General features: G+C 37.2%; 1 protein-coding gene across 6 annotated transcripts in view; it reads left to right on the top strand.

Annotated features, from left to right (window-relative positions):
* Nucleotides 1-23,602, top strand: part of CNTN1 (contactin 1) — a 253,279-nt gene that overhangs the window by 193,710 nt on the left and 35,967 nt on the right. For all 6 annotated transcript variants that reach the window (XM_074903037.1, XM_074903035.1, XM_074903036.1 and 3 more), the window contains 4 exons: nucleotides 8,093-8,213; nucleotides 12,850-13,008; nucleotides 16,288-16,437; nucleotides 19,951-20,021. In XM_074903037.1, coding sequence (XP_074759138.1) covers nucleotides 8,093-8,213; nucleotides 12,850-13,008; nucleotides 16,288-16,437; nucleotides 19,951-20,021 — 501 coding nt within the window. The remainder of the gene's footprint in view (nucleotides 1-8,092; nucleotides 8,214-12,849; nucleotides 13,009-16,287; nucleotides 16,438-19,950; nucleotides 20,022-23,602) is intronic.

Below are 23,602 nucleotides of genomic sequence, written 5' to 3'. Positions count from 1 at the left end.
TTGTACATTTACTTAGCAAGAGTCCAAATGCAGGCTGTAATAGTCTTAGTCACATATAGACATGCATTTTAAAATACTTTCAATACCATCAATATTTCTGTTTGCTACATTGTTTATAGGTTGTGAACCTGAAGCCCTGATATTCTCTCAACATTTTATCTTTATTAAACTAAATTAATTTGCCATACAAGTTTTCAGGAACTTATCCTGCTTGCAAATAACTTTCTTTTATAACAATTAAAAGGAAGAGAAAGTGATGATTCAAAAATACAATAAGGCTAAACAATAAATTTTGACATAGAGACAGTTGACTTGTTGCTTGCTCATGTTTTCTCATATTAGCAGTGAGATTATAAAAATAAGGAAAAATTTTATTTGAGTACCTGAGACCCTTTCACACCTACCAAAATGCAGGCCTTTATCACCCTATCATATAATATCCAGATCATTTAAAGTACGTTACTGAAGTGGTTTGTAAGTTCTGTTCTTGGCATCCAGTGTGTTTTTTACATCCCGCAGAAGATACTATCCTTATTTTTACATCAGATAGCTTCAAGTCTTCATGCTGTTTTGTGATCATAATTTATCAAAAAAAACATTCCATGGAGCACCACTCGAGATGTTGAGTTCCCCTCCCCTCTGCAAAAACAAAACCAGCAAAAAACAGAAGTGCCAAATGGTAAGTGCAGAATTGGGAGTGACCAGGACTATTTGTAAGAGAAATTTGCAACTTGATGCCTTTTTTTTTTTTTTTCCAAGATAAATTACTTTGTTTTTTCAGTTGTGAGAATTTTGGAATTCTCTTAAATTTTTGCATGTCAAAGATTCTTGGTTTCTTGACTTTTGTTATGAAATTCACACCTTGCATTTTAAAAATATTGAAAAGTAGAAAGCAATCATTTTGTTCCTATTGTAAAAGGAAAAGAATCAAAGATGCATGCCCTCAAACCCTCTGCTGAACTTCTCAGTGGTAGGATTGAGATGATTAATAGTTTGAAGCATCTGACATATGAGGGAGCTGGGATTATGTAGCTTGCAGAAGAGAAAGCTCAGGAGGATCTTGTCAACACGTATAAATACCTGGTGAGAGGGAAGTGAGGAAGACGAAACCAGACTCTTCTCATTAGCACCCAGTGAGTGGACAAGAGGTGATGGTCAGCAACTGAAAAACAGGAAATTCTGATTAAACATAAGGAAAACCTTTTCATTGTGAAGGTGTTCAGACATTGGAACAGGTTGCCTCAAGAGGCTATAGAGTCTTTTATATAGAGTTATTCAAAAAGCAGTATTTTGCTCAGCCAGTACATTTATATTCTGGTGGACAATTATTTGTCTAATGGGATATCAGCACCTTTCACCACACGCATAAACTCCAGTGTTTGAAGTAACGATTTAAGGTGTTGGACAAAGCTTCGTACCAGCAAGAATGATGTTATTTTAGAAAGTGTATCATAGAACTTTATGTTTTGTTCTTTCTAATTTCCATCTAAATAGGAATCTTAACACTCTGAGAATTGTCAAATCACTTTGTTTGAACATTTAGGAATAATTTACCTTACCAGCAGCTTTAATGATGGAATTTTTTTACAGAATTGGTAGGGAATCTTTTTTACAGGGAGTTCACAGGAGAGAAGGGTGTCTTTGTTGATGCTGGACATTGCATAGCATTGCACCCAACTAAAGAGCTCTGATGTAATGAGGAGCATTGTTCAGGATGATGCTGACACACCTGTGTCATGACTCCTACTGAGCAGGAATTAAGACCTGCCGAATCCACAGTGTGCTTTCCAGTGTTCATAGGTTCAGGGACATGGTACAGACACAACCAAACATTTTCAGCCCAGAACTTGCAGGGCTTATAGCTCAGGCTCTATTTAGCTCTGAAGCAACTTCTGAATCCAAGCTGTCCATGTATAACTTGTGCTGGTGTCCCTGCAACCATCATACAGTTAACCTTCAATAGCGTGGACTTCACTGAATTCTCAAAAGCTTTTTTTTTTCTTATGCAAATATTATTATTCTTAACTTTATTCCTCTCCAAAGTACAGAAAGCTTTGCAGTGTTCTAGGACCGCATTCATAATATTCTGGCGATACGTGGCCAGGCAGTTACTTTACATTAAAGTAAATCACACATGGAAGGGCCTGTTTCTTCACTTTGACTGTAAAAGGTGGTTAGTTAAGATACCAAAATCCATGCTACAGATGTCTAAAATGGGTGAGATAAATTCTAGATTGGAGACAGCATTTGCCAGAAAGGAAGGTTCTCCAAAACAGCTGTTTTTGTAAACCACAGAGAGTAACTTGGACTATAAAAATCCTATTGGAGGAGTATAGCTTAATGCCTGCTTGGTTTTTGTAATTTATAATTTGCAGTTCCTTGGCTGGACATAGTAGACAAAGGTGTTTTACTACATGCTCCTGCTTCAACATATTACTGAGTAGACACTTAGTTTTATTGTATAAATATCTCCTTTTGCATTCCACAGTTTTCTGCAGCAAAAAAGATATGAAGATTTTCATTTTAATTTTTCTTCACTGCTTCACCTGGCAAACCTCCTTGCACAGTGTGGAGTCTAGCTACCACTATACGACAGGAGATCAATAGAAACTCTAGGAGGAGAACTGAAGAATTAGAGAAAAGTGTTTAGATAAGAAAGCTTAGTTACCCACTGACGAGGAAGAAGAGGCTGTGTATGGATTGGAACAAAACCTGGGAGACAACATCATAGTGAGCTCATACAGTACAATTTGATGAATATATTGAGGGGGCAGATGATTGTTCATGAAGCATGGCCAACCAAATCAACTGAACTACTGCTTTTTCTGAAAAAAAGTTGCAGGACTCTCCAAAGGCACTGTCTCAGTACGTTGCTTTCAGTGCCTTGATGTATTAGGGAGACACTTTAGACATGAGTGTGTTGGAAATCACATTTTGACTATGTTTGGGGTAAAATTAGAGGCTAGGGCCTAATAGTAATGTAGTGAGCATGGAATGAGATGGATGGAGTCAGTGGTTAAAAAGCAAGGAGGGGAAGGAAAGAAGAAGACATAGTCTGATGGTGAAGCCAGTGAATAGTTAGCTCTGACAGAAGCCTTTGAGGAAACCTATTATTAATCCACAGTGCTATTTCCAGCACAAAGAAATGTAGTATGTTTAGAGGATCAAGATATGCCAACTTCTGTGCGAGACTTAAAAAAATACAATGCAAAATCAGTTGACTAATTTTATGTGCTTGTGAGACTTCACAAACTACCAGAATCCGTATACCATCCCTAGTTAGGTAGCAGGAGCTCAGAAAGTCAGATGTGGGCACTACTCAGAGAAATGTAGTTTGCAGTGTGAATTTTCATCATCAGCTGTAAAGTTGTGAGCCATGAGTGTAAGTCAAAAAGTCAACAAGTATCTAAGCTTTTTCTGTTGTAGGAAATGAAATAACAGGGCATATTACCACAGGGATGATGGTACAAAGCACAGTGTCCTCAGGCATTCTCAGCGGTATGCTGAATGGGGAAGAATAATATATTTGTTGGAAATACTTCCCAGTCCACATTTCAGGGGTAGAATTAGCACTGTACTTCCTTTACATATAAATATAGTTCACTGAAGGAATTGATTCTTCAGTGGGAATGACTCTTGTCATTATCCTGCTTGGTTTTTTATTTTAGCCATAACTTCCATGTCAGCCATGACTTATAAACAAAGTGAGATAATCTCTCATGTGAATAGGATTGAAACAATAGAGCTGCATTGGTGGTGGTGTCCTCATGTCATCTCTGATCTCAATATCAGGAAAGCAGCTGTAATCACATTAACATTAACATTCATCAACAGCTGTTGGATTATCTGTTCTACTTGCATCTACCACATAGCAGATCTTCTACTGGCAGGAACAAAACACGTGAATTCACTTAGAGTTGATAATTTTAGGTACAAGTAAGAGAAAAAGATGTTTAAAATTATTACTAGCTTTGGAAAAGCTAATGTCATCACTACAAGTCCTATCTCTTCCACGTAACTTCTTTATCGATTCTCTTATCATCTTACCTCCACTGTGTGTTAAGTAACTCTGAAGCTCAGATGTCTAGTTTTCGAACCTGAATTTAAAAAGACTCTGCTTACCAGGTTCATCTAGTTCCATCAACTTAGTTTTATTATTACAAAGGGCTTGTTAGCTTCATACTAATGTAAGTTCTGTTATTGTCTCTGAGGTCCCAACAGAAGCAGATTCTGCTTTCAATCAGAAGACTAGATTCCTGTAAATAATTTTTGATCACACAGGGGCATGTTCTGATGGTTTTCAGTAATTTAGTGCACTAGCAAAGGTGATAGTCAGAAGAGAACAGTGAATCTCAGAAACAGGTCATACAATGCTATTTTTGACATCACTATTAAAGCATAAATATAGGGCTCATATGATGAAAGTCTTTGCTTGAAACTTGGTAAATAACTGAGTGGCGAACCACAGATACCCTTGGAACATCCCTGAGTACTGCTATCACTCTTTCCAGTCTGTGATTCAGTTTTCTCTCAGTTAAGGAAGGCATTTTTAGACTTAGCCAAGCTGAGGTTTTTGAATGAAAGCATACAGTGCATTCATATCTAATTTGTGGACAGAATTTGCTGATGCCCATACTCTTTATTTGCTTTGTAAGCTCTTCTTTTACCACCAAGAACTTAGGCTTCTTCTGGGGTATGGAGAGCTTTATTACCAACTGCATAAAACCTTGTTCTACAGGAGACCTTATAAACCAACAAGATACGATTCCACATCTATGGGTTGTTGATTTTTAAATCATGTTACATTTCCCCATCTGTTTTTCATCATTAGATTTTAAGACCAAGTTCCCATATGGGAAATTAATGGTAGAACAAGAATATGGGCACATCAATAATAAATATAAGGAAGTATTTTTAATTAAAGTGCTAACATAGGAATTAATGAGTACTAAGACTATTAAGAGTTTGTAATCATTTGTTATTGAAGCAATAATATGATTATGAGAATTCTAAGTTTATGCAGTTTTTCTAAACCTTGTTGCTTTGCCCAACCTTTTCTTATGTGTATTTGCAGATCAAAGATCAAAAGCAATGATCAGAGATTCACAGGCAGTGTCATTCTTTCTAGGATGACATTTAGTGTTAATAAACCAAAGGTTTATACACAGCACTCAGAGAACTGTTTGTCTCTTCTGTTAAAACCAAAACCAATAAGAACAAAACATAAAAAACCCCAGAAACTGCAGACTCAAGGAGTTTGGACTTCTGCAGCTTCTTTGCTGTGTTTTTCTGGAGGACAGAGGAACACGTAGCCACTGTCTGTGCTCCAGTAGAAGTACTGACACTCCCATCGATTTTTCTTTCTGAAAACTGTTAACAGCATTGATTAGCCCACTGTAGACAAAACGTGATTAGTCAGGCAGCCAGCCAGTGTTCACTTACGCAGTAATCCCCACAGATTTTCAAATCCCCACAGTAGTCCTTGAAGGCAGCCCCCCTGCAGTTCTGATTAATAAATTGGGGGGGCACCTACACAAAAGTGCCACTGTCCCAGACTCACCTCATGTCTGTATCCTGATTGCACTTTGGAAAATTAAATTAAAAGCCCTGTCATATCAATCTTGAGGAAAAGTGTGGAAAAAATAAAAGATAGGTATCTGCGCATAGTTTAATAATAACTAAAGGAGAAATGTCAGAAATATATCAAGAATATTGGATTGTTCACTGATCCAGCTAATCTGTTTGATCATTACTTACAGCACTTGTGTCACTCAGAAATTGAAAAGGTACAGTATAACCTGCATTTCTCTGACCCTGTGAGGCAATCAGCTGAAGTATTGCTAGCCAGAATTAAGCAGTGCGCTTGTTTCTCTTTTTATCCAATCAATGGTTTACCTCAGTAATTTCTTAAAGATGTAAATTCTTATGTTGGACCAGAAAAATTGGTATTAAAAGATTTCAGTTCATGCTGAAATTTTGTGCCAGCAGAATTTGAAGCTGGCATCCAAAATCCTCACTGGAGTTTGGAAAGCAAAATGATAGTTTTATCTGGCTATTTTTATCTCCCCTAAATATAGACTCTAAACTGGCATTCTAGTTTCAGAACATTTGGAAAAGATTTAACCTTACTTTTTTCCTCCTCTTCTTCAATCAGGAAACATAAACTAAATGACATAGCTTTATTTCATTTCTTCAGAATGTCTAAATGCAGAGATGCTAATGACAGCCCTTAATTTGTGATTGTAATGAAGGTCTTTGTTGTTCTCTAGAACCTTCCATGATGATGGCACTAGCTGTTACACCTAAATATTTAGCAGTTTCTTTTTTATGTACCATTTTGCATCTGAATACCTTTTGTTCCTGCATGTGAAGGTTTCAGGATTGCAGTGAATTATCTCAGTGTTTGAGGGTTTTTTTAAAAAACTGTATTTCTGAACAATCTGTGGTGGTTTAGGAAATCTAAATGTTGCCCCTTTCAATATAGTGTGGTATAAATACATCTATTAATCTTTTATAACATTTTGACTTCCATGAATCAAATACATTTTGGAGAGAATGTTGGTTTTTTTCTGAAATACCTTTAAGACTAACACATGTATAACCCCATGATTTAACCTCGTAATGTTTTTTTTTGAATAAAATGTAGGATAGATAAACCAAACATTTCAAGTGTGTTATTTTTAAACATTTGTATAACTGTCTTTATTAACATAAAATGTGTTTTTCATTAAGAAAGCTGTGGTGTATATAGTCGTCTCTCTTCTACTCCTTGTTTTACAGATGCACATCCAGTTGCTCAGTGGGTTCACAGAAGTGTCATAGGACAAAAATATTGTATTCAGTTTGCCATCTGTACAGCCACATGTAGCAGCAGACAGTGGACCTTACAGCCATCTAACAATATAGCTATATATTTTCCTGATAGTCTAGCACTGGTGAAGAGGGTATAAGCCTTGTTGCGTGGTAGACTGCTTCCCTGAAGGTCCTGGTGCCAGGGAGCAGCGCGGGCCGAGCTGGGGTGGATAGCGTGGGCAGCAGGGCAGGGGCCTCGCCATGAGAGCCCTGTCCCGCAGGGCCCAAGGGAGAGGAGCAGGGCTGGGCTGGTGGCAGCAGCCGGGGCTGGGCCCAGCCCAGGGGTGGCTGGGCAGGTCCATCATGAGGAGGCCAGGCCACAGTCAGGCTGGGAAGTGGCTGGCTGCTCAGCAGGGCCCATGGCGGGGCTGTGCCATGATGGGAGCTGTACTTCTGGTAGACCCAAAAGGCAGCATTTCAGCTCAACAAGATGTGGCTCCCTCATCAGGGGGTCAGCCCTGGCTGAGGCCTCACCAGGTTGCTGTCTGGGTGCACCCCATCCCAGGTCACCAAAGGAAGGGACTGCCCTGGGCTGTGCTGACTCAGAGCCAGCCTGGAGCCCCAGCAGCCCAGCCCCCTGCCATGGGGCTTACGGTTACTGTCATCGTCCTGCCCATCACCAGCACCACTGTGCACAGCAACCTTTCCTCTAAGGAGCTGTGACACATGTTGGACATTATTGTTTCTTCACAGTTGCTGCATTTTAGTATCTCCTTGGTGCATCTTTATTTAGGTTGTGGTTGCAGCTTCTCCATGATAAAAATGTTCACACTGCTTTAGGTTTGTAAAGTTAAGCTCGTAAAGGAAGAGCTAAACAGTATCCTGCTCTATTAGTAGGCCTCCATGACATGTTATCATGCAAACATGCATAAAAAAGCAATTAATGGTGCAGAAAAATCATTTGCTGTTTAATGAAAAGATTCTTGACTAAATTTAATGTTCAGATACAGGCTTCAAAAAGTAAAAGGGAGATGCTGGCTTTTAAAAAAAAAACATTTAGTAAGGCATCATTTTTTTTCATGTCTGGTAAAGAGCAGCAACTCCTCAGGAAATACAGGACACTTTCAACAGCTGTCATGTAAATCAGCTGTATCTTTGAGGGTGATCCGTTCTCAAAGTAAACACTTGATTCTTTAGTAATAGCAACCACTGTATATCAGTTGGGAGGGATGTGTGGACATGTATCACATAGCTGTACAAGGATGTTTACCAGCTTCACTAAGTGCTATTTTTGTGACAGATTAAATCCAACGGTGAGCTGCTCATTAAAAACGTTCAGCTGCGGCACGCAGGGAGGTACACGTGCACTGCTCAGACAATTGTGGATAATTCCTCGGCTTCAGCTGACCTTGTGGTAAGAGGTAAGGTTTTCCAGGTAAAACAGAAATGTGGCTGGTTTTCATCTAGACAGTCAGAGTGTTTCTGGTTGTTTAGAATATGCTATTTCTCAAGAAATGACAGAAATTAAACAGAACTGCATGAGCATGCAAAGTCCTTAAAGTCTACTTAGGGTACTGATTCTATTCCAGACATTTAGATGTCCAAGTGACTGTGTGTTTTCCTGAAAAGCAGTGAAGATTTTTTTAGTATGGGTATTTTCCTTATGTTAAAGTAATTTTAAAGACAGTTTAATTTGGTGTTCATTATTAAAAACAGATTTTGAGTATCATTTCAATGTATCCACTGCATAACATTTTTAAGAAGCCACTATTCTTTTCTCGTAAAGCTTTATGGATTAAATTATTGTGTATAATGCTAAGCCTACATTAAAAGGATTCCTAGTTTTCAAATGACAGAAACCAGGACATTTGGGGCTAAGGTTATCACTCCATTATTAACTGATTCATGTCTATTAAGTGTTACTGCAGCCTCAAAACACTGTGCTTGCTCATGCAGTACATATCCTACACAATCTGTTACAATGCATAGTTTCAATAGTGTGAGTTACTTCATGTCCTTTTACTCTGTTTTGTGCGTCCAGGTATAACACGTTCTGAAGTGCTAGTGCTCTGTAATGCTGACAATTCAAAGCAGACTTAATTTGTACTTGGACCCACATTGCTGTCATGTTTTGCCCCATGTTCCAGTTATACTGTAGATCTGTACGGCCGACAAAGTGTAGCTTGTGCCTAGATTCTGAATTTCTGTCATCTGGGGATGTTGTGGACTTGAATATTTCTGTATTTATTTTTTTTCTGGATATTAACAGCCAGTGAAATGTCATCAATTTTAGATGAAATGTTGAAGCAAATATGGTAAGTGGTGAAACTGCAGAATACACCTTCAAAGAAAAAGAGAAAGGTCTGTTCATGTGCCTTAGTATCATGCAAGCAATTCATTTTAAAAGTAGAGATGAGGTGTCTTATCAAGCTTCTGATTATCCTTCCCACCCAGTAATTATAATTAGAATCATTGCTCTGAGGTTATGTTTTGGAAGAAATTAACATTCATTTTATGCTCAGCATTTGGATTTAATATGATGAACACAGTTCTGCTTAGTGATGAGTAATTCGCACTACCATTTTTGTCAGTGGAAGACTCAGCATCTTACAGCGGCAAGGTTATGTATCTGATGGAATATGACAAAGGGGACAGTATAGTTTCACTGCATTGCTATAAAGAGGCAACAGCAAAGTGCGAAAACACAGAGCTAGGCTCCCGAGTACCTCCTCAATGAAGCAGTAAAGGATAGGCACTGTTCATGCAGACACATAAGGATATTTTGTCTGTCCACAAAACAATTCAACAGCTCATATGGATTGTCCTGTGTGATCTCAGAGTATTAAAAATGCTGTTGTGTTCAGAATTGCTAGTGATATGAGTACACTGAAGACTGTCAGGCCCCTGAATGCACCAACAGGCCTTAATGGCCCCGACCAGCCTCACCCAGCACACCCACCCGTGCAACTGCCCGTAAGCCCTGGATCTCTATTAAGCTCAGCCCTGAACCTTCAGCCCTGACTGGAGCTATGTTACAGACATACCTGCTTCCAGCTCTGTCTCTGGCCCTGCCTCCTCAATGGGCTTCAGACCTATGCTGTAGGTAGCTTGTCTCCTGGATGGACTGCTTGGGTATGCGTAATAGTTTGTCACCTGGATGCACCTGATTCATTGCTTGTGGTACCTAGGGCTGCCATATCAGCACCCGGCTCTGCCCGCTATATTCACATTGTGCAGAACTGTGCCCCACTGTTGAAGGAACTGCCAGCCCTGGGGCTACTCATGGGTTCTGGCTCAGCTTTCCTGAGGGAGCAGCTGGCCCTTGGTGTTTCCTGCCACATGCCATTTTCAGCAACTTTGATAGTGAGGTGAGAAGCTGTAAGAGAGATATCCTAAAGAAAAGGAAAGAAAGATCTTGAGGCTGGTGAACCTTTCCATACCTTCCAGCTTGAGGGCTTCTGGAGTGAACAGTCTTGCAGGAGAACAGGTCTCTCAGGCCTTACCTACCTGAGTCCTTAGGGCTGGGCTAGTAAGTATGCACATTACCAGAGTGGAGAGATGACTAACAAGCCTCATCTTAAAAATCAGCTCTTAGCAACAACTTCTACTTTGCACATCTCTGTGAAGAGTAAGAGGCTGTTTCTACATGCAATGATGCATTTAGTCCTTAACTTGAAAGACTCTTGGAGAGGTCCAGAAACATCTAATTAGTAGATTAGTTTTCAATGACAAGATATGAATTTTAGTAGAAGTTGGTTATAAACAATCCAGTAGTTAACTGATGTACATTTTTCCAAGGATACTAAACGGTGTCTATATTCTTGGATCTTAGGATAAGAAAGTCAGGAATTTGGTTGTCGAAGTCACAGTCCATAGCCCAATAGATTGCGTAGAGTGGTCATGCTTATTTCTTTTTAAACAATGGCATATATATTCCTGAGGAACCAGTATAAATGTGAATACTTTTGAAGTCAGTAATGGAACTGCTTGCTTATTAGAAGAATAAATTCACTGAAACCTAGGAACAACAGTATGTGGTAGTATATTTGCTTGATTCAGTTAATTTCATTTGATTCCTTTTGCTCAGATTTATGGAGAAAATAAAGAGCTCAAGAGCTGAAGATATATTTGGCACACTGTGTGTTTAGATCTGATGTAGAAACCTCATTCCATTGTTTTTGATGAGTTGTTTTTGTTTTGTTTTTCTGTGGTTTCTCTGTAAATACTGCAGAGAAATATATCCTGTTTCTTCTTGTTGGGTTTTTTTTTAATATGCTCTGGGACTTGTTCAGTCAGATTGTTGGATAATTACCTGAATCATGTTGGCATATTATTATCTCTGAATGTGGAATCAGAAAATACTTCTCAATAGTTCTAATGCATTGTCTCTTGTTTTTACACAACAGTTAATATATATCACATAACGTGTGTATCATTTAAAACAGAAGCATAACAAACCCAAAACAGTCAGTAGGAAAAGAATGATCTGAAAATACCTATAGGCCAAATTTGTAAGTAGGTACTAAGTTTTGGGTTACAGAATTACTGTACGTTTGAGGGTTTTAGCACAGCTTACTGAACATTGTGGTGTCTTTTACAGATGAAGATTCCTGTACTCACATATGTATGTGCTTGCATCATTCTTTTCTTAGCTTTCTAGTCTATGAAAAAATCACCTGTGCCTGTTGATCTGTACATTTTAGTCTCTCTTCTGGGGAGCAAGGTACAGCACAGCAATAATAAAAAAGTTACCTACACAAAGTAAAGGTGTGGGATTAGTGGTACTTAGAAGAAAAAATCTAAAATTAAAAAAATTAATTTAGAAAAAAGCAAGCATTCACTTCAGCAGTTTTTGTCTGCTATTATTGTTCAGGAGTAAATCAGATGAGGTTTGGGAAAGAAATGTTATACCACTTACTAGGTTTAGCGATACACCTGGAAAAAAACAGTCAAGTTTTAGGAACAGAGGACTGTCTCTTCAGATAAGTACAACTAACAAACTTAAAGCCAAATATGGATTGAGAATAATTGCGATTATTTTGAGCAGTTAGTTTGAGCAGAAATGGTATTTAATACTTGAAAAGCATAGAGATGAGACTGTGAACTAGTTTAGAGCAAGCAAATTCTAACTGTAATGATTTAGCTGGGTGTTGGGAGCATAGTAAAGCCAACATCTGTTAGTTCATGACTTTTTATATTCATTAGAGCTATGAATTTTGAAATCTTCGTAAGTATCTTTTGAAAAGAAAATACTCTTTAGAAATTATTTTATAGGTCCTTTTTGATTATCAAGACTGAAAGGGCAGATGTGGAATGGCAGTTTTGTGAAAAATGTTTTCTCTTTGACAGCTTAGTGCTTCTGTTCCTTTGTGGGCATCTTTGTGGGCTTATTGTGGTGCACAGAGGTTGTTTGATTTCACCCATGTAGTTTACAAGACTCCTTTTAGTTCAGTGAGTGTAGTGGATTCCACATTTTGGCATGGATTTTTGAAATTCTTGTTGGGGGAAGGCTTTTGTTGAACTGTAGAGAAACATTGTCTAGTTCTGCTTTGACTCAAGTTATGTTAGTCTGGAGGAAATCTGAATCTGATGATGGGTTTACCACATTGGGGTAATATGAAGGTCAAGAGAAATGAGAAGAGGTCTATAGAAATGTCTTTCTTTTTAGATGTCTTTTCCATATAAATTCCAGTCAGGGGCAATATGGCACAAGCAAAAGTGGAGATTAAAGGTGGGCCCACAATAAGGTCATCCTTATGTGGAATTTAGGAAGGAAGATTTTATGACTTATTTTTCTGAGTATTGCTCAAAAAAAAGAGCAGCAACAGTTTCAAATTATTAAAAAAATCTGTATTTTACTACTTGCACAGGAATTCTGGAAGTTTCCTCTGAATCACTCTGTGAGTATTAAAATATGTATATACATTTTCAGTTTTTTCTTAAGTAGAAAGTGAGACCCAAAAGCCTTATATGTTAAAAATATAGGTAGGAAATTTAGTGAACTTTCATTTTCAGGTATTTAATTTGTGAATTGAACTACCAATCTTTTTTTCTCAGGTCCTCCAGGCCCTCCTGGAGGTATAAGAGTAGAAGAAATTAGAGACACTGCTGTAGCACTTACCTGGAGTCGTGGAACAGACAATCATAGCCCTATTTCTAAATACACTATCCAGTCAAAAACCTTTCTATCTGAAGAGTGGAAAGATGCCAAAACAGGTAAGAGTAATGCCAGAAGTAATAAAGTCAGTAGGTGTTAAAGTGTTTGATTGTTAGAAAGCTTGGCTAATCAGAAAATAGTCACAATAAAAGGAAACCAGGGATGCTGTTAATGTCTGCTACAGGGTTTGGGAGCAGGTACCATTCTGTCAGTGTATTGTCAGCAGATTTCTTCCCAGAACTTGGAGGGTCTGAACTGAATATCGAGAAATACTGAAAAGAACAGGCCAGAGTTTTCATCTGTTTTTTGCCTCTTTCCTTTTTGCTTGAAACATTCTACATCAACTACTAGAATCATAAAAATTTAACCACAGGTTAATTTGGAACACATACAGGTGTCTTCATTTCTGTATTTGTTATGCAGAAAGTTGATTAAAACTTTTTCCTGGGAGCAGACTTAAGTTCCAGTTGGGTTAAAACTGGCACTCCTAGAGAAAACATAGCTAAGATTATCCTTCTAACCACTGGATGTCATCATTGTGCCACATAATTGCAGCTGAGGAGACACCTACCTGAACACAGGGCATGCTGATGTTTATTTCTTTACAAGATTTAACATAAGTTCATAACATGCATTATGAAAATAGTGTTAAACTACTAGTATCTTTGAATGCTTTATGAAGGATAGCGTTGCCACAAGCTATACAGAATTGTTCTGTCAGTATGATTCATTATGCTACCATAATAAATTATAAATTACATGCTTTTCTGTGAATTAGGGCATCACATACTCAGCATTTCTAAATACTAAGAATATTAACAGTTTCAGCTATTGTCTTTCGTTTAAGTTGTCCTATGAAACTACAGAGATGTCTAAGAAATAGACTTTTACATACTAATCTGAAAATCTGTTAGATTTTTAAAGTAAAAAGTTGAAAATACTAGGCCTACTGCCTTAAATCACATTTCTCTTCTAGAATATGTAGTATATGTAGCTCCTTTGTATATAATAACCTCCAACAGCCAGCACCTTTATATGAGTTAAGTTGAAGTAGCTTGGAAAAGAAAACTAGAAGGTTCCCCAGTCACTTTCTATCTCTTATATCTTGTTTAATAGTTTCTGTAGAATAGATTTCTTTGAACTTAAAAAAAATAATTACTCTAGAAATTAGAGCTCTTCGAGTAACTGATGATTTGCTTCCTTAACAATATATACAGGAAGGAGGATCTTTGTAGACCAGCCTCTGCTTTTTTTCAGGATAAATTATGTTTTATTTCCTGTTCATCGTTTTTCTTTTTAATTAAAAAAAAAAAAAAGGAATTGGAAAGAAATGAGGTTATAGGAAGAATTTATAAATGGGGTGGCAGCTGTGATCCTGCTTCCTTTTGTGCTGCGTGTTACTGGAACTAGAAATGTGTGTAGGAGATACAAGTGTTGGATTCAGATCTTCTCTCTGTCTGGTTCAGAGCAGACCCTTGAACCCATCTCTCTCACTTCTCAGGAAGCTTCCCTATTTGCAGTGTGATAGGCACGATGGGATATATTTCTCTGCATCTCTTCAGTTCTGCTTCACGGAATTAATGAGATAGTCAGTGGGGCATGCAGTCAGACTTCGTATCTTATCCTGTAGCATGTTGGTGGGATTCACATCTTGAGTGGGACAAAGGAGGAGTCTAGATTGTTGAATTCCTTTTTTAAGAACCTCGCAGGAAAGATATAAATTATTCATTTTTGAAAAGTTTAAATGAACTATTCTAGCATTTTCAAAATCATTGCTTTTTCGTTTGAACCACACTGAGTAATTTTGATTAATAGAGGATTCCAGCAAAAAATAGGTAAAATCGCCATAGCAACCATCACTGGCACAACTGCAAGCTTTTGTTTAATTTCTGAGCTGCCCCCAGTTTGGCTCGATGTTCACTTTAATATGAAAGAAGCATGATGAACAGTCCAAATTGATCTTTCATCAGTGTTTAGGCTATCATCTAATGCTGCTATATGTGGACCAAAAAAATATAATTTGGCATTGCACTTTGGAAATGTTGTTGTTATTATTGCTACTACCATTATTCCCAAGCCAAGTCACTCATCTCAGGTTGCATAATATTGAGTGTATTCTATGAAGAAGGTGTATTCTACCTCACAGTGTGGAAATACATATGAATGGGTTATGTAATAAGTTGTTTACATCTTTGTTACTCTTTCCAGTTAAGGGGATCAGATTCTCATCGTGTTGAGTATTAATAATTATTCTGGGAATCTGTGGCACAGTAAGATTAAATTAAGAGATTGAAAGTAGCTCAGAAGAAGGAATGCCAAATTTATATCCTGGCTTGGATGCCATAGGCGGTTTGCAATGGCTCTGCTGACTGAACAGAAAAATAATTTGAGTAAGGATGAGGGAGGGTGGTGTGCAGGTGGAAAGAAAATGGAGTGTTTTTCTTTCTCCTTCAGGGCCTCACTTTGGAATGAAAAATTTAACGTTCATTAAGTAGAGGAAAGTTGTGTTGCCATCCAGTGCTTACACTGTCGTGCCTGATTTTTTTGCAGCCATTGCATTCATAGTTTAATTCTAAATCAGCTGCCTTTCTAGTGCAGAATATCTCATTTCTCATCTCCTTTTGAACCCAAGACTCTAATTTGACAAACAACTCTTGGCCCACGCAATAAGTGAAAACCTTCTGTCTTTCTATAACTGTAGACAGCTTTAGAAACAGACCCTGTTTGTGATTTGTAGACAAAAAATCATGTTACACATTTTATTTATAGTAAAGAAGCTCATCCTTATGACAATAAGTCTTCTTGCAGGAATTACAAGAACACTTTACCCTTGTTGGATCAGAACTAGGTAGTAAGTTGTAACATGCTCACTAATAAGGTGCACCAAAATATGACTGCATTTTATAAACCACTCTTTATCAATTGATTGTACCATACATTTGCACCTGTCTAGCCCTTTTCTATATCATGAATTTTTATTGTACTGTTTTTGTATTCCAGATTTCTCATTACATTTCTCTGTAGATAAAATGAAATTCTACAACTACAATATGTAATTAGTAAGGATACCTCATAACTACCTGTACTTCTTTTGCTAGTTCGCACCCAGTTAAAACAAGTCAATAAGGGTTTATCCAAGATAGTGTCATAATTTCCTAATTCCCAGTCACCGCCATGAGTACTCTGTTAAATGTGGTATTTCTAATGCACAACATCAAGTTTCCTTCAGTTGGTTGTGTATGATTGCAGAATAGCGGTAGTTTTGTTGAAATCAACCACATTGTTGGCTGACCTTGTAAAAATGCTGTTTACTAAAGCAATTTCTTTTTTTTTTTTAGAACCATCAGATATTGAAGGAAATATGGAATCTGCTACAGTGATTGATTTAATTCCGTGGATGGAATATGAGTTCCGGATAATAGCAACAAACACTCTGGGGACAGGAGAACCTAGTATGCCATCACAGAGAATTAGAACTGAAGGAGCTCGTACGTAAACAGAAAATGTCAAGTTTTTTAATGTACTTCCTAATTTTCACATTTTTTATTAAATTTTGGAATTTTGGGGTTTTATTTGAAAAAAGCACTTTGTAAGATGCGAGTCTAGAGAATGTATTTTCAGCCACCCACTACTATAGATTTTTAGTAAGCAAATACCAGACTGTCCAGATGTGATTTCATCAAAGCAGACAGAGAAGAAACATCGTGATACAAATGACAAATTTGTCTCCATTGCTGACACAGAATCACACTATATCTTTCCCCCATGGATAGATATTCAGGTTGTGTGTGTATGAATGCATGCACATGCTTGGGATCAGGGTACAGGACTTGGGGAAAAACATGCATGTGTTTTAACAAGGAAGATGCCTGTTTGCTATTTGGTTTGTGTTCTAACTAAAGAATACATGACAGTACGTGTGTTATAGTGGATAATGCCATTTTTCTGTGATTGAAGGTTTGGTCTTGTGTCTTATTCCACGTTAAAGATGTGACATTATCTAACACAGCATATGCCCTTATCAGTATAATTGCTCTGTGTTAAAATCTCAGAGCATATTTAAGGTTATCCTTTAGGCTCAGGCATGTCCTTTTAAAAATGAATTCTCCAAAATGAGGCATTAGACTATTCAAGATAATACAGTCTGGTCTGACTGTATAAAGGAGATAACAGCAGTGTTCTAGGAGGTAATGTATCACTGCAAAAAAGACTGTATCCAGCAAAACCTGTATACCAGTATATGTTCCTTAACACATATTAGCATCCATATGCAGCCTAGATAAATTTACGATTGTTGTCCCATAGCTCGAGACTTGAAACTAAAAATGCAAAACCAAGTGTAAAAATTAATGTTTGCGATTACGCTTGCTAGGTCATTCCTTTGATTTGATATTTTTTTCAAAATAAAAGGCATTTGCATTGCAAATTTCAAAGCATTTATTAAAAAGGACTCACATTTGGTCCATTAAAAATTTTGTTGCTAGGGGAGAAAGGAAATATAGATTGGTTGGATTAATCTGGACAGGGAAGGAAAAACCACAGAACTTTAATACTAAAGTAAAAGGAAATTACTATCTATAAAATTGACTATTAGCATCATAGGTTTTATGACTCAGCAGCTGTACTTGAAGGCCCAGAAATCTAAATGAGAAATCTACACATGCTTCTTGCGGTGCCTAGTGCACAATAGACCTTTCTTAAATGTCAGAAAAGAAACAGAAAGGGAAGGGAAATAATGCTCACGGGTGGAGTAGTGATAGTGTCCTGCAGCTTGCAGTGTACCATGTTTACGGCATTTGTTGTAGCCTCCCAGCAAATGGCATATCCTCCAGTTTTGTGGCAGGATGCAGTGTCTTTGTGAGGGGTTGTCTGTTTAGTCTTTTGTCTGATTCCCCATGCACAGCACCATTGTCATCTCTGGCAAACTGCAAGACATTTTTGGTGAAACAAAGCAAAATGTTAATGGAGTGTTCCTAGGCATCAGTAAGAACTTCTTGCCGTGCCAAAATAGAGTGTAAATCAGTTACAGCTTGTAGATGAACTTCTGTGCTCCAGTGCATTTTCTGCTAGGAGCTGGAATTTGTTATGAGCAGCAACAATAGGATTTGGGTTCACTGTCAACTTACAGGGTACTATAGAACAAGTACTGTGCGTACATTTTCATGTAGATCTGAAGAAGATAAATACTTCACTGCACAAACAACAACCCATATCCACATGTTGTAGTTGTTTTTAACATTTATTGGTGTTAAACAGCAACAAACAGTGCTGTCTTTGTTGTACTGTATGAGTGACAAATAATGTCTGTTAAATGTGATCAGTGTCTTTTTCAGTTTTGAAGTCTCTCTTGTAGATAACTGTAATTTCAGTAATTATTCAGTAATCTTACTATGCTAAGAATGTGTGCTATGATTTTTCTTTTTAATGAAATCTACATGCTTCAGCAATAACACATTTCACAGTGATTTCTTGAAATTCAGTGGAAAGTCTGCTTTTATGTGTTTTAGCTTCTGGATACATTAGAGTAATTGTCTAAGTATAACTTTACAAATTAGTAAACTAGTCTTAATGGAGAGAGAAACCTGGGTTTAATGGTTGCAAAGGGTGGTTTGTAAGACATTAATTAGACTGGCTTTTTTTCTCTTTGGAAGCCTGTGTATTTTCATTGACTACTTAAGCTTTCTAGCAAACCTCTGCTTCTAACTTAGCCCTGAAGTTATATGCTTATCTTAGATAGTGTGACTACTGTGTATTTCAGTAATAAGAAGGTTGAGTAATAAGTTCAAGCTTCCTCTTGAGCTGCATGATACATATGTTTAGTCTCGTTCTCTGCTAATTTGTTTTCTGGAAGGCCACAAATAAATAATACAAACCATGCACTGAATGCTGATTTAAATTTCAAATTTATTGTTATGCATTTTTATCCTTTCTGAACACATTACTTCTTCTCTGGTTTGTGTTTCTCCTCAGCTGATCCTCAGAGAAGGCCTCAGCAAACATCTTAAATAGTGTGAAAGCACTTAGGGGGTATCCCCTTACTATCTTGTGACATTCACTGATTAGTGGAAAAAATGTCTGATCCTATAAGAATTTTTAACACAAAGAACATGTTCATGTAGATAGGTCATGCAGCTAATGCATGACCAACTGGAGCATATTTAATGGACTATAGGTAGGCCATCATTTCCCAAGTTTTCAGTGGTACTTTGTGTGTCCTCCATATGGAGTGACAGCAAGTAAATATACAAAAACCATAGAGGATAGCGATACAATCCTCACACTTAGTGAAAAGAGTCATATGGAAATGAGAATACAGGACTGATTTGTAATGGAGTCCTTGAGAGTATCCTGCTTTGCCACTCAGCTGTGCAGTAATGATAGATGAACAGATTTTACTCCATTACACAGAATATCGGTGTAAAATGCAATTAGTAACTTACTAAGTTCTATGCCAACTTCACTTCTGAACATCTACCTGTTCTGAATATACCAATCAAGAAGACGTGCCAGTAATCTAGAATAAGATTAGAATGCCAGACCGTCAAAGATATATCCATGGATTTAACATTACACATTGTGAGTAAATACAGTGAAGTAGAGAGAACCAATCAGAGTCTGTTAAGGTAAAAACATCTGCAAATCCTAGGTACTTGAGCCCTTGACATAGCAACATCTGAGGAAGCATAAGAATAATACACAGTGCTTCTCTTAAGACATATGGGGAGTGTTGCTTTTCTGAATATTCAATTAAATATTTGTAGAGAATGTGGTTGAAAAGAAGAATGATTGCTAGCTATGGTTAGAACTGGCGTGTTTCCTGCAGCAGTAGCTGTACATTAATCTTGGCAAGACCACAGACTCTCACAGCTATTACAGACTCTCATTATTTTAATTGTGTGTGCCACATGTGCTCATTGGCTCTGCTGGCAAAAAGAAAATACTAGTATTTTTACTGACTACATACTTTGTCATAATTTTTCTTGTCTCTTCTATTTTTCTAGCTCCTAATGTGGCTCCTTCTGATGTTGGAGGAGGCGGGGGAAGCAATCGAGAGCTGACAATAACATGGATGGTAGGTATTGCACTGAGATGGCATGAAACCTGTACTTACTTGTGTCTGGTGTTGCTTTTCCTGAAACGCGTGGATGGTTTGTCACTGGCTCCTGTGAGAGCAGGATTTGTACACAGTATATGTAGCTTTGCAGACTTTTGTCATAAGAATACATAAAATGGAATGAGCAAGACAATATTTTAGATGTTTATGTATTGGACATTTCTAAAATAAGATCCAAAGCCTTCTCTCAGTGTGTTTCAAAGAGATTGAAACACATACTGACTGTGATAATGCATTGATGTAACTGCATTTGAAAATTCTGTATATTGTATCTTTCTTTGAGCCTTTCTAAAAATTACGATCTGAATAGCATGCAGATTTGATTACTACCACTAAAAGTACAACATCTTAATTATAACTTCAGTGTGCTGTGCACAAATTTGCAGGCTTTGTAAAAAAAAAATAATCAAAAACCCCAAAAGCCCCCAACTTTGTCATTCTGTGAACTAGCCTGTCATTAACTGGTGTTTTAAGGAAATTCTTGTATACTGACATTTTATTAGTTTTATTTTGTGCTAGTGTGACTGGTAACACAAAATAATACTGTCTCATACCACAATTTAGCCATTCATTGATATACACATACTGATGTTGTTCTTTTCCTCCAAGCCATTAATTTTTCTTCAGTGATTATGTATTAAGCAAAACAAAGAAAGGGGAAAGGGACAGGGATAAAATGTTAATCACAAAAATAATGGAATGAAAAGTTAAAAAAATTATGGTGTTATCAAAAGAGCTTTTCAGTAAGCAAAGTCTTTTGAAAATTTCATTTCTGTCATATACTGTAGATATTCAGTTCATGATATTTTCTTTAAAAAGTCTTGTATATTTAGCTATATATATAAAAATGCTGTCTTCATTGTGTTATTGAGGCAATGGTTTTTAAAGTTTACCTATACTGGGGGGAAAAAGATGCTTCTGAAAACAGGGAAGAAGAGAAAAGGGACAAGATAAGAAGAAAGCAAAACCCAGAACAAGAAGGGGTAAGAATTTATGAGCAAAGTTGTTGTGTAGGCAGAAGTTGCATGGAAAAGAGTTGAAGTCTTCTGAAGGGTATTTGGGAAAGCTAGGGATGAGAAATAAAGCAAAAAAAGTCTATCTGATTCATGTCAGAGCCTATCAATATCCAGCAAAAACAGATACAGGAGAATTACCTCTGGCAAAAAAAGATGATTAAATGTTATGCTTGAAAAATTTACCGAGTTTATCTTGCTAATGACCTCTCTGTTTACCTTCATAAGTCTATGAGGCACATAAGGCACATTACACCGTTTGTATCTTTCAGGGAATAGTTTCAGATGTAGCATAATACAAAGATTATATAATTCCAGCAACAATTTTGTCAATATTGTGTAGGGATCCTCCTTATGAAGGTACAAATCTTAATCCATATGCCTATTTTTCTTTTTTTTCTTCAGGTTGATCATTCTCATTATGACCCAAAAATAGCCATATGTTTGGGCTAACACATTTGGGCTGTTCTGGTTTGGGTGGGGTTTTTTTAATTCAGTTCAAAATCTTAAGTCCTAAGTATTTTAGCAATGAGTTTACCTAAATAAAAACTCTCTATGTTTCTGAAAAAGAAGATCTACACTTCTATTAAAATATACTGAAAAGGGTATTTCTTCGTTCTAATAACAATAGGCTAGGAAGTAGAGTAGCCTACTTTTTTTCTATTCTGATTTTTTTTTTTTTTGAAGAGCAAAAGTCAAATAAGAACACATGCAGTGGACAGTTGCACAAGACCTAGATTATTCTATTAGTTCTTCACTAGTGCTGTCTTTTGAAGACTTTAACAAACTACAGAGCTACTTCTTACATTGCATATAAAGACCCATACTTGTGGCATTTTCAATACAGTGAGAACTTCACTGTGACCAAGTCAAAAAAAGAAATTTATAACCAGAATAGTGACTACTGCAAGATCTGAAGTACAAGATCGTTTCAGTCTTGCCTATACACCCAAGTAGATTTATATTCCAATTATTTCTCTTACTGAATATCATGCTTTTTACATCTGTTCTGTAATGAGCAGCTCATTTAGTCAGACAAATTAAGCACAACTTCAAATATTTACTTCCCAAGAATCTTCCACTACTATGTCTAGCAAGTGTTTTTGAATAGAGGCATTAGATTTATGGAGCCTGTCTGACAGACAACAATATATCTATCTGTAAGGCTAAGATAAAGGTGTATATTGGTTCACCCAAATGTGCTGACATTTGCATATGCTACTCAAAATAGAGCTTAATTAAGAAGAGAAGAACAAAATGTATGGCAGGTTCACATGTTGCTGCCAGCCCCCTTTCAGCTTTTGCTATGTTTCATAAGCCAGGTTGAATGAGACAGCCAGAGATGCAATCAAAGCTCTTCTGAGTCTTGTTTTGAAAGAAGACCTGAGAAACAGAGCTAGGAGTGGCATGCCCATTCTTCCTTATTTTTCACCATTTGTCTTTCTCTCTTCCGTTTTGTTTTTCAAAGATTTTAGTGGATACTACAGACTATTTGACTACTTGGAGGGCAAACTGCTCTCAAAATTCTATTTAAGACCTTACAGAATATAATTTTTAAATGCTAGTCCTGTCTTTGTAAAGTTTACTCTGGCTGAAAATCATTCTGAGACTAGGGCTGCATCCAGGCTGCTTATTTTGGCATATGAGATATGATTCTGGTTTATTTTAAGCAGCTACATACAGTGGTCAATTCAGAAGACAAGCTATCAAAAGTGACCCAGTCCATGAAGTCTTCCACTCTTGAATTGCAAGGTTCCCTAAACTTAGATACATAAAGGTACATTAGCTGTTCTGGGAAACTAAGTATTCAGTTTTCAGCTGATGTCCAGTCAGACCTGAGATGGAAAACAAGCTAAAACACGAGTTATACCTCATCCAGTAGGTACATTCTTCTGTACCAATAGGTACATTCTGACACAAAAAATTAAGCACATAGATTATCTAGTTTGTTCTTTTCTTTTTTCATAGCTGATTTGTAGTTAAGAGTCTTCACCTAGTAGCTTGTGGTTAGTGACACAAATATCCATCTTCTTTTTGACATGAGGGGTTTCTTGAATTTGATCTGTTGGCAGTCATCTTAATTACCAATTATACTTGTCATTCATGTGTTCTCAGAAGTCATGTTGTAGGTAGATGGGTATCTTTCCACTGTCTAAAGCTCCATTATAATCCAGATTTGACATATATCAGCATTTCACCTGTTTTCCCAAGAAAAGGCAAAGAAGTTATGTATGTAGAGACCTGCTGTCAGCTGCATCTGTCAGTGGTCTTCTGCAACATGGTTCTGCAACATGTTCTTCTGCAGCAACTTCTGCAAGTCATGGTTAGAGTACCCACCCAAGAAGCAAGAGACACTCAGTCCAGAAGATTGTCCATGCATATACCGTGTTCTAGAAGGGTCTCCTAACCCTGGTCATGGTGTGCTGAGGCCACTTTCCGGTTTTTGATTGAACTGAGCCACTGTTATGCTAGAGTTACAGTTAAGTATGAGGAAAAAAGAACAGCAAGCAAGAGGAAACTCATTAC

Source organism: Athene noctua, chromosome 3, assembly GCF_965140245.1.
Source record: "Athene noctua chromosome 3, bAthNoc1.hap1.1, whole genome shotgun sequence".
Taxonomy (NCBI): domain Eukaryota; kingdom Metazoa; phylum Chordata; class Aves; order Strigiformes; family Strigidae; genus Athene; species Athene noctua.
The sequence above is the reverse complement of the archived record's forward strand: the minus strand, read 5'-3'. Positions and strand labels throughout refer to the sequence as shown.